Below are 16,231 nucleotides of genomic sequence, written 5' to 3' on the forward strand. Positions count from 1 at the left end.
CAACAACAAACATGAGCCCTGACCTGTGGCAGACACTGTGGAGAATAGTTCCCTCTCCCCCCACTCATCCCACTACCACAAGACAACAACTACACATAAGACATCTGTTCAGACACAAAATTACACTGTACAGCACAAAAGCGTGATAATAGGGTTAGAAGTTACTGCTGTGTTGTGAGTAGGATGTAGAATCTAGATTATGGGGCCCAGCACATAGCCCTGGGGGACACCCTTGTGGTTATTTTACCTACCCTAGCCAAATACACTGATTGTAAGTCTGTTAAATTACTCAAATCTAACTATCTATCTAGTGTGCAGCTATTATTTTCTTAAATTAGTTTCTAAATGTAAAATGTGAACGCGTCCTCACCTTGCGGTGGCGTTCGCGGTCCTTGCACTTCTCCCGGACCCAGTCGATGGTATGGAAGTCATCGTAGGTGCCGACCCCCGGGATGGGCTCCTCCAGGAAGTCCAGCAGGTGGGTGGTGCCGCTCATCACCCCGCCCCCGTTAGACATGACGTAGTTAGATCCTACAGGTGAGAGAGAGAGAGTTTGTGAGAGACCAGGCAATGGCATACTAGTTCCTTGACAGCGTGCTAGAAGTCTGGATGGGACAAATGCTGCTATGAATAAACCAGAGAAAACCTCCCACTCTCTGAGTAACACAGTCACATCTGACACGGAAGATATGATTTCCTCCGCCCTGACAAGGGGCGACAGCAGAAACACTGCTACAGTACATAAAACCCACCAGCATCGAGGCATAACTACAGTGTGCTGTAGTCTTTTCTCCTTTCTTCTCACATGACGATAATCATCCCTTAAAACAAATTACACCAACCCCAGTTTCATCTTTATTCTTTACACTGTGTGCGTCAACCTGGAAGCAGTAAATATCTATGTGACGAGGTGTGAATGAAGGAGTCAGGCGCAGGAGGTAAAACACCGAAGTCCAGAGTTTATTCCGTTTACATAAATCCAACACCCCAGGCGTCAAACAAAACTATTACAAGGGAAAACATCCACCTTGGCATAAACACAGTGAATAGTAGCTCAACCGAGCTACACGCTCTCACAACAAACAATCACTCACAAAGACAAGGGGAACAGAGGGAACACTTATACACATACTAATTAGGGGAATGAGCACCAGGTGTGTGTGATTGACAAGACATGACAAGTGGAGTGATAAGAATGGGATCGGCAGTAGCTAGTCCTCCGGTGACGACGAACGCCGAAGCCTGCCCGTACCAGGAGGGACAATCTACTCCATTATCTGCTCCATTAGGAACACTGCATTGCACTGCACATGCTGCCTGCTGGCATATGGAAATGAATGAGTTTGTCTGACCGACTGGTACTTGTGGCACATTGGGGAAAACGTCCATCCATCAATCCATCCGTTGGCTGCCTGCTGAATCTCAACCACACACAGCCCCGTAATAAATCAGCTTTACTCCCTTTACCCCCTCACCACAGTGCTCAGAGCCAAAATGGAGGTGCAGTTGCAGACTTTCAATGGCAGATTGAGCCAGGGCTCTATGTTTCCTTTTAACTAATCACTCACTGGTCATGGAGGTTAGTCTCAGAACAGTGGTTCATTCACAATCTAAAGACTTCCTTCAAAAGGGCCATTCTGGTTGAAAGAAGAATGTTTACTTACAAGTCTGTGAGGTTTTCTTCCTCAAAACTCATTTCACAATCTCTGATAACAGTTCCCCTTAAAAATTGCCACAAGGGCCTTTCTACAGTCACATGCCTCTGTGTACAAAACAGGCTGTGTTGTAGTAAAAATGTGGCAGGGGAAACAGAGGCACAGTAGTAAAGTGTGACTGTAAAGTGAACACTGGCCAAGGTTTACAACACTGACTGCAGTTCACCAGTCTGCCATTCTTCTCGGTCTAGGTCTGTTTGTCTTATTACAGGATGTAGGCCTCAGGCATATATCAGACAGACAGACACCAGTTGGTGAAACTGCAGTAGGCTACACAACACTTACAGTTTAACACAGTATAGCCTACCACCAACGGTGCACTTTCAATGAATGTTCAATGGATGTTCCGTTCACCATTAGGGATTTGAACACTCAACTTTGGTCACCCTTCTAGCGTGATCAAAAAGCACACGGAACGTAGCAATATTTGCAAAAGCACAGAGAACGTAGCAATCTCTAAAATTGCATTCCAATACAAAAAATGTGGACAAACACTTAAAATGTGGCAGAGATGCATGATAGGAGAAAAACTGACAGCATTTCCAAAAATATACACTACCGTTCAAAAGTTTGGGGTCACTTAGAAATGTCCTTGTTTTCCATGAAAACATACATTAAATGAGTTTGAATAGAAAATATAGCAAAATGCATAGGAAATGTAGTCATTGACAGGGTTAGAAATAATGATTTTTAATTGAAATAATAATTATGTCCTTCAAACTTTGCTTTCGTCGAAGAACCCTCCATTTGCAGCAATTACAGCCCTGCAGACCTTTGGCATTCTAGTTGTCAATTTGTTGAGGTAATCTGAAGAGATTTCACCCCATGCTTCCTGAAGCACCTCCCACAAGTTGGATTGGCTTGGCTTGATGGGCACTTCTTACGTACCATACGGTCAAGCTGCTCCCACAACAGCTCAATAGGGTTGAGATCCAGTGACTGTGCTGGCCACTCCATTATAGACAGAATACCAGCTGACTGCTTCTTCCCTAAATAGTTATTGCATAGTTTGGAGCTGTGCTTTGGGTCATTGTCCTGTTGTAGGAGGAAATTGGCTCCAATCAAGCGCCGTCCCCAGGGTATGGCATGGCGTTGCAAAATTGAGTGATAGCCTTCCTTCTTCAAGATCCCTTTTACCCTGTACAAATCTCCCACTTTACCACCACCAAAGCACCCCCAGACCATCACATTGCCTCCACCATGCTTGACAGATGGCATCAAGCACTCCTCCAGCATATTTTCATTTGGTCTGCGTCTCACAAATGTTCTTCTTTGTGATCCGAACACCTCAAACTTCAATTCGTCTGTCCATAACACTTTTTTCCAATCTTCCTCTGTCTAGTGTCTGTGTTCTTTCGCCCATCTTAATATTTTATTTTTATTGGCCAGTCTGAGATATCGCTTTTTCTTTGCAACTCTGCCTAGAAGGTCAGCAACCCGGAGTCGCCTCTTCACTGTTGACATTGAGACTGGTGTTTTGCGGGTACTATTTAATGAAACTGCCAGTTGAGGACCTGTGAGGCGTCTGTTTCTCAAACTAGACACTAATGTATTTGTCCGCTTGCTCAGTTGTGCACCGGGGCCTCCCACTCCTCTTTCTATTCTGGTTAGAGCCAGTTTGCGCTGTTCTGTGAAGGGAGTAGTACACAGCGTTGTACGAGATCTTCAGTTTCATGCAATTTCTCGCATGGAATAGCATTCATTTCTCAGAACAAGAATAGACTGACGAGTTTCAGAAGAAAGTTATTTGTTTCTGGCCATTTTGATTCTGTAATCGAACCCACAATTGCTGATGCTCCAGATACTCAACTAGTCTCAAGAAGGCCAGTTGTATTGCTTCTTTAATCAGCACAACAGTTTTCAGCTGTGCTAACATAATTGCAAAATAGTTTTCTAATGATTAGGCTTTTAAAATGATAAACTTGGATTAGCAAACACAACGTGCCATTGTGTCACGCCCTGGCTCTGGGGACTCTTATATGTTGAGCCAGGGTGTGGATTTTCTATGTGTGATTTTCTATGTTGTGTTCTAGTTCGTGTTTTCTATGTTGGCCAGGGTGGTTCCCAATCAGAGGCAGCTGATTCTCGTTGTCTCTGATTGGGAACCATACTTAGGCAGCCTGTTGGCACTAGTTATTTGTGGGATCTTGTTCTGTATAGGTTTGTGTTGGTGAACCTTTAGACTTCACGTATCGTTTTGTTGTTTTGTTGTTGTTTTGAAGTACTCATTAAAAGATGTACGCCTATCACGCTGCGCCTTGGTCCGGTTCTTACGACGATCGTGACACATTGGAACACAGGACTGATGGTTGCTGATAATGGGCCTCTGTACGCCTATGTAGATATTCCATTAAAAATCAGCCGTTTCCAGCTACAATAGCCATTTACAACAATAACAATGTCTAAACTGTATTTCTGATCATTTTTATGTTATTTTAATGGACAAAAAAAATGCTTTTCTTTCAAAAACAAGGACATTTCTAAGTGACCCCAAACTTTTGAACGGTAGTGTATATTCCAAAATTATGTCCTTCATGATGATAATCAAGAATGATCATTGCCTGATGATCATTGCTAATGCATGATATCCCAGATCCAGTCATACTCAACTGTGCTGGTTAGTAGCACTGCATCAGAGCATCTAACAAGGACAGTTAAATAGATTCTACTGGCTGGCTGGCTGGCACACACAGACACACACACAGACACACCACAGAAAGGCGGAAATGGAGCAGAGGTGGCTAAGGCCTCTTCTCTATTTATCTGTCACATCAGTACAACTCAGCTGTTCAGCCATCCGCCATTTTGAAAAAGGTCATCTTTCTGCAGTGGATGTGATCTTAGAGAAACAAACAACGCTACAGTAAAAGACACATTCATGTGACGTAGCACCGGACAACAGCACGTAGTCGTCAAAGATGTGTCTTTATAAAGTAAGTGCATTATCCAATTCAGTGGATTGTTTCACAGTATTCTCTGAGTATGATAGGGATTACATATTATTTTCAAAAAGGCACAGAGACAGGTCTACATTCACCTACCAATAAAGAGGGAAATCTCTCACGTTATGCAACTTCCATGTCCTTCTGACAACTGTACAAGTCTGTGGGAATGTATCCGGGAAAGAACAGTCACTATGTGTCCCAAAACAAAGTCAAAAGAGAACATTTGTCTCCTCAAGTATGTGCTTTAAACAACTGGTAGGCATGCATGACATTAGACCCATTCTTTGTTGTGCAAATTCTTCTATGCAGCTCTCTGATATACAGTACAGTGTATTGTGTATTTTTCCAGAGCGACATTTTGCCTGAGAGAGAGAGAAATACACTGCAAAGCAATACAGGCATAGCTCAAATCTGTTGATGATCTGGCCTAGTAGAATGTCCAATGAAAAGTATTCACCTAAAACCCTCTGTGACATCACATCAACTGACATAACCCGATTTAACCCCAAAAATCTGCAGAAGATGGATGCAAAGCTAATTACAGGTTGTTGTCAAGTTACGGCTAAATACATTTTTATGCAGAGCGACTTACAGTAGTGAGTGCATACATTTTTCATACTTTTTCTTACTGGTCCCACGTGGGAATCGAATCCACAACCCTGGCGTTACAAGCTCCATGCTCTACCAACTGAGCCACGGGAATGTGATTCAGTTATGATGACGATTCATGGCTTGCTGCCTTCGAAACCATTCTCCATTGGCATGCGGTCAGGGACACACCACTGCTGTGTAGTTGCTGAACTTCCCAGCAGTGTGTGATATTGTGCTGGGGTTTGTTAGTTAGGGTGGCATACAGCCACAGGGGCTGTTTAGTACAACCATGTCATCCAGGGGCTAACGTTGTGTGGCTTGGCACAGTTGGTACAATGACATCCAATGAGTGCTATAAAGCTGTAGAGCCTAGTGTTAGCCTATAACGATACCTAGGAGAGGCAGTTGGTGCTAACTGCTAAGCTAACTAAGGATATCAACACTAGGAGACAAGGTGCTAACTGCTAAGCTAACTAAGGATATCAACCCTAGGTGCTAACTGCTAAGCTAACATCAAATACTAGAAACCTGGGCCTGTCACCTGATCTGTGGGAAGTGGGAATGTGATCAAAGTTCAAACACTGGTGAATGATTAGTCACTCATTAGAAGGATGGTCACTTTAATAATGGAACACTAGTCACTTTAATCATGTTTACATACTGTTTTACTCATTTCATATGTATATACTGTATTTTAGTCAATGCCACTCCGACATTGCTCGTCCTAATATTTATATATTCCATTCTTTTACTTTTAGATGTGTGTACTGTTGTGAATTGTTAGATACTACTGCACTGTTGGAGCTAGGAACACAAGCATTTCACTACAACCGCAATAACATCTGCTAAATATGTGTATGTGACCAATGTGACTAAAATCCAAGATGGCGAAGTAGTGCAGTCTTGTTTCTGTCGTGTGTCTGTAAATAGCCTGTAAATACCCAGTTTTTTGTATTTTTCGTACATATTTCCCTATCAGACTTTTCATCCTTCTACAAAATATACTTTCCTGCAACCTGCCTCACTCAATGTGGAACGGATTCTATTATTGACTTACCTTTTATCCAGAATCTAGAATCTCCAGTTGAAACTAGCTAGCCAGCTAACTAGCTACTTGCTATTAGCCACGGCTAGCGGTGTTTCACCCAGAACATAGGATTTTTTTCCGCAGGATTAATTTTAATCACTGGACATTGATCACGGATATTCGGCCAGTCTGCACAGCGCGTTATCGACCCAGAACATATCAGTTCTTCCGCCGGATTCACTGGACCTCTAACTCCGGATTCATCGCCACCAGCTGGCTACAACAAAACGGACGCTGTGGTCTGGCTAATCCAACCTGAGCTAGGCCCATCTCCCGGCTATCTACCTCTCTATCAACTGGACGGGACCACCTAGGATTGACGCGGAGCCCCGCCGATCCTACACGACTGGTCTGCCGACGAAATCGTCTGATGTGGTTACGACGTAACCACGAAGATTCCATCCATCTGCTAGCCCCTGGCCCGTTAGCACACGCTTACTCACTAAACTGAACTAGCTACTGAACTAGCTACTTGCTATTGGCCACAGCTGGCGGTGTTTCACCCAGAACATTTGATTTTTTTTTTTTCCGCGGGATTGGTTTTTAATTCACTGGACATTGATCGCCGGATATTCGGACAGTCAGCACTGCGCGTTGTCGACCCAGAACATATCAGTTTTTCCGTCGCTACCAGCTGGCTACAACAAAACGGACGTAGCACACGCTAGCCGTGGCCTCTTGCTCACTGGCGCTTCACCACCGGACCTTGTGATAACTCAGCTATACAGCTGATATCTGCTGGACTGTTCCTTTTTACGGTACTACATCCTGTTTATGTTTAGCCTCAGCCCAAACATGGTTAGTTTATTGTTGTTTCGGTTATTTCTAATTGTACTATATCACTGTAGACCCCCAGCCTAGCTGAACCTGCCTTGAGTTAGCCCCTTTGTCCCTCCACCCATACACTCACAGACCGACTCAATTTATGCCTCTAGAGATACTATCTCTTTCAGTGTTACCAACGCTTAGGTTTGCCTCCACTTTACTCATGTCCTTCCATATCCTTGTCTGTTCATAATGCCCTGAATCTTTTCTATAACACCCGGAAATCTGCCCCCTTTATTCTATGTACCCAACGCACTAGAAGACCAGTTCTTAAAGCCTTTAGCCGTATCCTTATTCTAGTCCTCCTCTGTTCCTCTGGTGATGTAGAGGCTAACCCAGGCCCTGTAGCCCCCCAGTATCACTCCTACTCCCCAGGAGCTATCATTTGTTGACTTCTGTAATCGCAAAAGTCTTGGTTTCTTGCACATAAATATCAGAAGTCTACTTCCTAAGTTTGAGTTATTCACTGCGTTAGCACACTCTGCCAACCCTGATGTTCTAGCAGTGTCTGAATCCTGGCTCAGGAAGGCCACCAAAAATTCTGAAATTTCCATCCCCAACTATAACATTTTCCGTCTAGATAGAACTGCCAAAGGGGGTGGAGTTGCAATCTACTGTAGAGATAGCCTGCAGAGCTCTATCATACTATCCAGGTCTGTGCCCAAACAGTTTGAGCTTCTACTTCTAAAAATCCACCTTTCCAGAAATAAGTCTCTCACTGTTGCCGCTTGCTACAGACCCCTCAGCCCCCAGCTGTGCCCTGGACACCATATGTGAATTGATTGCCCCCCATTTATCCTCTGAGTTTGTACTGCTTGGTGACCTAAATTGGGATATGCTTAATACCCCAGCCATCCTACAATCCAAGCTAGATGCCCTCAACCTCACGCAAATTATCAACGAACCTACCAGGTACAACCCTAAATCCTTAAACATGGGTACCCTCATAGATATCATCCTGACTAATATACCCTCTAAATACACCTCAGCTGTCTTCAACCAGGATCTCAGCGATCACCTGCCTTATTGCCTGCGTCCGAGACGGGTCCGCGGTCAAACGACCACCCCTCATCACTGTCAAACGCTCCCTAAAACACTTTAGCGAGGAGGCCTTCCTAATTGACCTGGCCCAGGTATCCTGGATGGATATAGATCTCATTCCGTCAGTAGAGGATGCCTGGTTGTTCCTTAAAAGTAATTTCCTCTCAATCTTAAATAAACATGCCCCATTCAAAAAATACAGAACTAAGAACCGATATAGCCCCTGGTTCTCCTCAGACTTGACTGCCCTTGACCAGCACAAAAACATCCTGTGGCGTACAGCATTAGCATCAAATAGCCCCCGCGATATGCAACTTTTCAGGGAAGTTAGGAACCAATATACACAAGCAGTCAGGAAAGCAAAGGCTAACTTTTTCAAGCAGAAATTTGCATCCTGTAGCACTAACTCCAAAAAGTTTTGGGACACTGTAAAGTCCATGGAGAATAAGAGCACTTCCTCCCAGCTGCCCACTGCACTGAGGCTAGGAAACACTATCACCACCGATAAATCTACAATAATCGAGAATTTCAACAAGCATTTTGCTACAGCTGGCCATGCTTTCCATCTGGCTACCACTAACCCGGCCACCAACTCTGCACCCTCTGCTGCAACTTGCCCATGCCCCCCGCTTCTCCTTCACACAAATTCAGACAGTTGATGTTTTGAAAGCGCTGCAAAATCTGGACCCCTACAAATCAGCTGGGCTAGACAATCTGGACCCTTTCTTCCTAAAACTAGCCGCCGAAATTGTCGCAACCCCCCTATTACTAGTCTGTTCAACCTCTCTTTCATAACGTCTGAGATCCCCAGAGATTGGAAAGCTGCCGCGGTCATCCCCTCTTCAAAGGGGGTGACACTCTAGATCCAAACTGCTACAGACCTATATCCATCCTGCCCTGCCTTTCAAAGTATTCGAAAGCCAAGTTAACAAACAGATCATCGACCATTTCGAATACCACCGTACCTTCTCCGCTATGCAATCCGGTTTCCGAGCTGGTCACGGGTGCACTTCAGCCACGCTCAAGGTCCTAAACGATATTATAACCGCGATTGATAATAGACAGTACTGTGCAGCCGTCTTCATCGACCTGGCCAAGGCTTTCGACTCTGTCAACCACCGCATTCTTATTGGCAGACTAAATAGCCTTGGTTTCTCAAATGACTGCCTCGCCTGGTTCACCAACTACTTCTCAGATAGAGTTCAGTGTGTCAAATCGGAGGGCCTGTTGTCTGGACCTATGGCAGTCTCTCTATGGGGGTGCCACAGGGTTCAATTCTTGGGCCGACACTTTTCTCCGTGTATATCAATGATGTCGCTCTTGCTGCTGGTGACTCTCAGATCCACCTCACGCAGACGACACCATTTTGTATACATCTGGCCCTTCATTGGACACTGTGTTAACAAACCTCCAAACGAGCTTCAATGCCATACAACAATCCTTCAGTAGCCTTCAACTGCTCTTAAACACTAGTAAAACTAAATGCATGCTTTTCAATCGAACGCTGCTAGCACCCGCCCACCCGACTAGAATCACCACTCTCGGCGGGTCTGACCTAGAGTATGTGGACAACTACAAATATCTAGGTGTCTGGTTAGACTGTAAACTCAACTTCCAGACTCACATAAAGAATCTCCAATCCAAAGTTAAATCTAGAATCGGCTTCCTATTTCGGCAACAAAGCCTCCTTCACTCATGCTGCCAAACATGCCCTCGTAAAACTGACTATCCTACCGATCCTTGACTTCGGCGATGTCATTTACAAAATAGCCTCCAACACTCTACTCAGCAAATTGGATGTAGTCTATCACAGTGCCATCCGTTTTGTCTCCAAAGCCCCATACACTACCCACCACTGTGACCTGTACGCTCTTGTTGGCTGGTCCTCACTACATGTTCGTCAGTCAAACCCACTGGCTCCAGGCCATCTATAAATCACTGCTAGGCAAATCCCCGCCCTATCTTAGCTCATTGGTCACCATAGCAGCACCCACCCGTAGTCTGCGCTCCAGCAGGTATATCTCACTGGTCATTCCCAAAGCCAACACCTCCTTTGGCCGCCATTCCTTCCAGTTCTCTGCTGCCAATGACTGGAACGAATTGCAAAATCTCTGAAGCTGGAGACTCTTATCTCCCCCAATAACTTTAAGCATCAGTTGTCAGAGCACCTTACCGATCACTGCACCTGTACACAGCCCATCTGAAATTAGCCCACCCAACTACCTCATCCCTATATTGTTATTTAATTTGCTCTTTTGCACCCCAGTATCTCTATTTGCACATAATCTCTTGCACATCTAGCATGCCAGTGTTAATACTATTGTAATTATTCTGCACTATAGCCCATTTATTGCCTTACCTCCATAACTTGCTACATTTGCACACACTGTATATATATTTTCTGTTGTATTTTCTGACTTTATGTTTTTTTCTTTACCCCATATGTAACTCTGTGTTGTTTTTATTGCACTACTTTGCTTTATCTTGGCCAGGTCGCAGTTGTAAATGAGAACCTGTTCTCAACTGGCTTACCTGGTTAAATAAAGGTGAAATAAAAAAAAAAAAAAAAAAAATACAATTTAATTGAGGAAAGTAAGACATGGCGAAGATGAGAAAATAAAGAAGTAAACTAATCTAATAACAGTAATAACAGAGACTTGGGCCTTATATAAATGTGTGCTTTCACTACACTACCTACTACCACTAGGAGTAGAGAAATTAGTAAAGGATTTCTCAGACCTCTAACCTTATTTTAGAAGGCCAAGCCAAGCCATTGAAATTAGAGTATTAGGCCTATATGAAGCCCTTTGATGTAGGAATAGAAGTGAAAGAGAGCAGCGGGAACTAGTGTGTGTGTGCGCGCCCACTACATTAATAGCTTTAATCTGGCAGTGCTTCCCTTCCTGAGGGGGGGGTGATGAGTCAGATGATGACAGGACTTGAAATTAGATAAGAGGTGGATTGGTCTTTGGGACACTAATAACAAGTTGCTACTCTTGATGGAAAACCAAACAAAGAGATGAAGATGCATATGTGCATGAAGATGCATGAAGATGAAGTATCAGGCTACTCCAGCACTACTCCAGTATCAGACTACTCCACCACTACTCCAGTATCAGGCTAATCCACCACTACTCCAGTATCAGACTACTCCAGCATCAGGCTAATCCACCACTACTCCAGTATCAGACTACTCCAGCACTACTCCAGTATCAGACTAATCCAGCACTACTCAAGTATCAGACTATTCCACCACTACTCCAGTATCAGACCACTCCAGCACTACTCCAGTATCAGACTACTCCACCACTACTCCAGCATCAGGCTAATCCACCACTACTCCAGTATCAGACTACTCCAGCATCAGGCTAATCCACCACTACTCCAGTATCAGACTACTCCAGCACTACTCCAGTATCAGACTACTCCACCACTACTCCAGTATCAGACTACTCCAGCATTACTCCAGCATCAGGCTACTCCACCACTACTCCAGTATCAGACTAATCCAGCATTACTCCAGCATCAAGCTAATCCACCACTACTCCAGTATCAGGCTACTCCAGCACTACTCCAGTATCAGACTACTCCAGCACTACTCCAGTATCAGGCTACTCCAGCACTACTCCAGTATCAGGCTACTCCAGCACTACTCCAGTATCAGGCTACTCCAGCACTACTCCAGTATCAGACTACTCCAGCACTACTCCAGTATCAGGCTACTCCAGCACTACTCCAGTATCAGGCTACTCCAGCACTACTCCAGTATCAGACTACTCCAGCACTACTCCAGTATCAGGCTACTCCAGCACTACTCCAGTATCAGGCTACTCCAGCATTACTCCAGTATCAGGCTACTCCAGCACTACTCCAGTATCAGACTACTCCAGCACTACTCCAGTATCAGGCTACTCCAGCACTACTCCAGTATCAGACTACTCCAGCACTACTCCAGTATCAGGCTACTCCAGCACTACTCCAGTATCAGACTACTCCAGCACTACTCCAGTATCAGACTACTCCAGCACTACTCCAGTATCAGGCTACTCCAGCACTACTCCAGTATCAGGCTACTCCAGCACTACTCCAGTATCAGACTACTCCAGCACTATTCCAGTCCTGCAAAGCAGATCAAGGAGGCTCAGCTCAGCAGCTGGACTGACTGGGGCTGGAGAACAGCAGGCTGACACTAACCCTGGCTAGCAAGGAAACATGTGACCGAAAGGCCTACCTCATAACAGACTAGAGAGAAAATAAATAGAGGGAATGAGAGAGAGGGAGAATGAAAGAGAGAGAATCCTTTGCCAGTGTCTTTGTTCATTCAGCATGGGAAAGTAACGATCAAGGACTAGGAGGACTACACCAACACAAACCATTATCTCAGACACACAGATAGGGATGTACCATAACACACACAACCTAAGGAGCTCAACCATAAACTGAAAGTGGATGGAATAGGGCTGATGTTAAGTAGTTTTCCTCTCTTTTGAGCTAATCAGTGACGTGGTAGATTATGTTTAAGTTGAGCGATTAACCAACATTTTGGTTATTTTTCGTTTTGTAAACAACTAATGGACCAACTTTGGTTAAATTATTTGAATTCCACTTCGTTCTGGGTTTTTTTCTGTGAGCTCAATGCAGTTTCTGTAGAGATAAATCAGATCAAGCCTGAACTGTGCGATGTAGTAGGGAGTTGTAGTTTCCAACAGGCCAATATTCTAAATAGTTTAGCGCAGAAAACATGGTAATTAACTACAATGACCATAATCCATTGCGCGCCCGCATACTTGTCCGGTCTGTGTGGAGCACTGAGCTATAATAAGAATGATGTGGAGCAGACAAGGAGAAGAAAGAACGCACAATCTATAGAGATAGAAAGCAGTTACTTTGAGAGGTATTTTCATCTGAAAGTACATGATCTAAGTGATTGATAGTTGGTATTCAGCAGTCATAAAAGTATGCCTTATTTTCTTTGAAGAACTACTAAAATAGTGATGTTGTCTGACAGCACAGGAAGTAGCTCTATAGAGATGAGATGACTTGGAATGAAATAAATCAAATAAAACAAATATTTTATTAAAGTAATGTGAATAAATGATGGTTAAGCAGTAATGGGCAGTCACTACCATTGATTGTTATGTTTTTTACTTTTATTAATTGTTGTATTCTGCATGGTTACAGCATTCAACCCACATCATGCATAGTGGATTTCATGTTTTAAAAAATGATCAAAACCGAAAACAGTGATAATATTTTCATAATTGAACCAAAACAACCTCAGAAAGCACTAACCGCTCAGCACTATGTTTAAGGCAAACATATTATTAAGCGCGGGGCCCTGAACGGCTAAAGCCTTAGGGAGGATAGCACAACATACAGTTGAAGTCGGAAGTTTACATACACCTCAGCCAAATACATTTAAACTCAGTTTTTCACAATTCCTGACTTTTAATCCTAGTAAAAATTCCCGGTTTTAGGTCAGTTAGGATCACCACTTTATTTTAAGAATGTTAAATGTCAGAATAATAGTAAAGAGAATTATATATTTCAGCTTTTATTTCTTTCATCACATTCCCAGTGGGTCAGAAGTTTACATACACTCAATTAGTATTTGGTAGCATTGCCTTTAAATTGTTTAACTTGGGTCAAACGTTTTGGGTAGCCTTCCACAAGCTTCCCACAATAAATTGGGTGAATTTTGGCCCATTCCTCCTGACAGAGCTGGTGTAACTGAGTCAGGTTTGTAGGCCTCCTTGCTCGCACACGCCTTTTCAGTTCTGCCCACCAATTTTCTATAGGATTTTCTGGACGAACCAAGTCTCGGGCCCTAGGAAGGAACATTTTGGCATTGTAGAGAAAATCTAGAATTTTTAAGCTAATATCCTGACATTTTACACATTTCGCCATTAGGCAGAGAGAAAACTTTGCCGTTTAAAATCTTAAAATGACAGTGCATTTATGTTATATATATAAATAACAATAACAACAATAATAAAGGGGATTACAAGAAGTATTGAGTTGAATAATGTATAATTGGTGGCCTACTGTGGATAACTATATCCCTGTGAGCCTCCCGGGCCCATGTTGCCCAGGGTTAAGAACATCAATTGTAGATCAACAATATTACAATACATTGTATTGTATTACACCCTCTAAACGTATTCCACTGATCCCTTGGCCAAAATGTGTATAAAATCGGTTGCTGTTAGTAATATCCATTTTTAAAAAACAAGAAAAATGTTGTTGTTTTTTTAAACACTGTTGCATGTTAAATGGATCAGCACCACGCTGAGACAAACATCTGAAAGCTGTTATAGAGGTGTTCCCACACACACACAGACACACACACACCAGCTTCTTCTAAATCAAGAGAATAAAGGTGGAGGTAGTGACACACATTGCTCCTCCTCAGCCATTGCTTCTTCCAGCTCAGCTAATTCACCACGCAGATAACACACACACACACACACACAACCCAGATACTGGGTCACTCACTGCCAAAGTTAATCATCAACGAGCAGGGGTATGGTCGAAGAATGGCAGCCAGCTAGATAACATTGTCACCCACACACACAAACCATTACAGCCCTCCTGTCTGTCCTAAGTCATAAGCGCCACACCATTTTAATCTTTATAACAACAGCTGGGAGCTGGATCATTTTATTATCCAGCTCCATGACTAACTGTAGCCAGATGGACAGACAGACAGAACCGAATCTCCAACCTCCATTCAGAAGGAAAGGAGCGAGGATCGTGGCATACCTCTTTTAGTCAGCTCCTGCAGGGGGATGGTAACCCCTCCCCCGTCGTAGGGGAGATAGGGGTCGGCCTCGGCTGAGATATCCTCCATGGTTGACTGACAGTTGGACGCTAAGCTTATGTTAGCTCTCTCACTGCGCGTTAGCTACTCGTCTCTAGGCGAACTGTTTATCATGGAGCAGCCTCCATGATTTCCAGCAGCCACGAAGAGAGTACCGGGCTGTGTGCGTAGGCTTATTTGTGACTGTGTGTGTACGTGAGTGACGATGTGTGTGTGTGTGTGTGTGTGAGCCGAGCTCTCTCCCTCTCTCAGCAGTTGACTGCTAAGGGGCCGGTGATGTCATCACAGGAAAGACAAATCGGCTCGCGCTTCAAGCCTGGTTGGTTGGTTGCTAGGGGAGACAACTGGCTGGCATCATATTGAACGCAGCGCTATACAGTAAATGACAGTTGTAATTCGCTGCTTACCAAGCAACTTACAAATGAATACAGTTTTTTTGGACAATCAGTAGGCCTAATTGACTTGAATAAAGCAATTTCTCACAGAGGCAGAACAGTGTTTGTGTACACACACACACACACACACTACAGCTAAAATCAAATGTCAATAGAGCAAAAGCCACAGCAGGGGAGAGCGAGAGAGAAATAGCCAGAACATGAAAACTATCATAAACAAATCAGTGAAACCAATAGTGCGAGACCGACACTCCTCTACCCCTTCCCCTTTCCCACAAACACATTAACTTTCTCTCTTTCGCTCTCAACCACGTACGCACAAAGAGAATATGATTCATTAACTACAAAAAGTTAAGACGTGTTTTTATTTTAATTCTGGTGCCGCTCTGCACACACAGGCTTGTTAGCTGGCTAGCTTGTTAGCTAGCTCTGGTCTAGCTCTCAAACTCTAGGCAGCATTATGTGTGATGTAATGGAACTGAGATTCACGATCAAGGGCTAGATCTGGTCCAACGTTAGTTAAACCAACTCTCTGAAATTCAAAGACATCCAAAGTTCCCTCATAGAGCATCTCCTCCGTAGGTATAATTCTGTGGGCCTAATTCAGATAATGCATGTCATAACAACAAGATGCCCAGCGCTCTCCTCACCCGCAACATTTCAGTCGCATGTCGCACCCTACACTACACTTGCCTGCCCAATAGCAAGCTGCTCTATCCATTGGTGAAGTCATTTAATGTCGAGGTTAAATGAAAAATATATATAATTTCAGAGGGTAAAAAAGAAACAGAAAGGAATGATAAACCATTACT

General features: G+C 43.7%; 1 protein-coding gene across 8 annotated transcripts in view; it reads right to left on the reverse strand.

Moving 5' to 3' along the window:
- LOC123483320 (H(+)/Cl(-) exchange transporter 3-like) overlaps nt 1–16,231 on the reverse strand; it is a 47,384-nt gene that overhangs the window by 15,230 nt on the left and 15,923 nt on the right. For 6 of the 8 annotated variants that reach the window (XM_045213116.1, XM_045213111.1, XM_045213112.1 and 3 more), the window contains one exon: nt 371–531. In XM_045213116.1, the coding sequence (XP_045069051.1) occupies nt 371–517 (147 nt within the window). In that variant the 5' untranslated portion in view covers nt 518–531. Of the gene's footprint in view, nt 1–370; nt 532–14,966; nt 15,267–16,231 lie in introns of those variants that run through there. The other 2 variants (XM_045213113.1, XM_045213118.1) reach the window with 2 other exon arrangements.

The sequence above is a fragment of the Coregonus clupeaformis genome, unplaced genomic scaffold (genome assembly GCF_020615455.1).
Source record: "Coregonus clupeaformis isolate EN_2021a unplaced genomic scaffold, ASM2061545v1 scaf0079, whole genome shotgun sequence".
Lineage (NCBI taxonomy): Eukaryota > Metazoa > Chordata > Actinopteri > Salmoniformes > Salmonidae > Coregonus > Coregonus clupeaformis.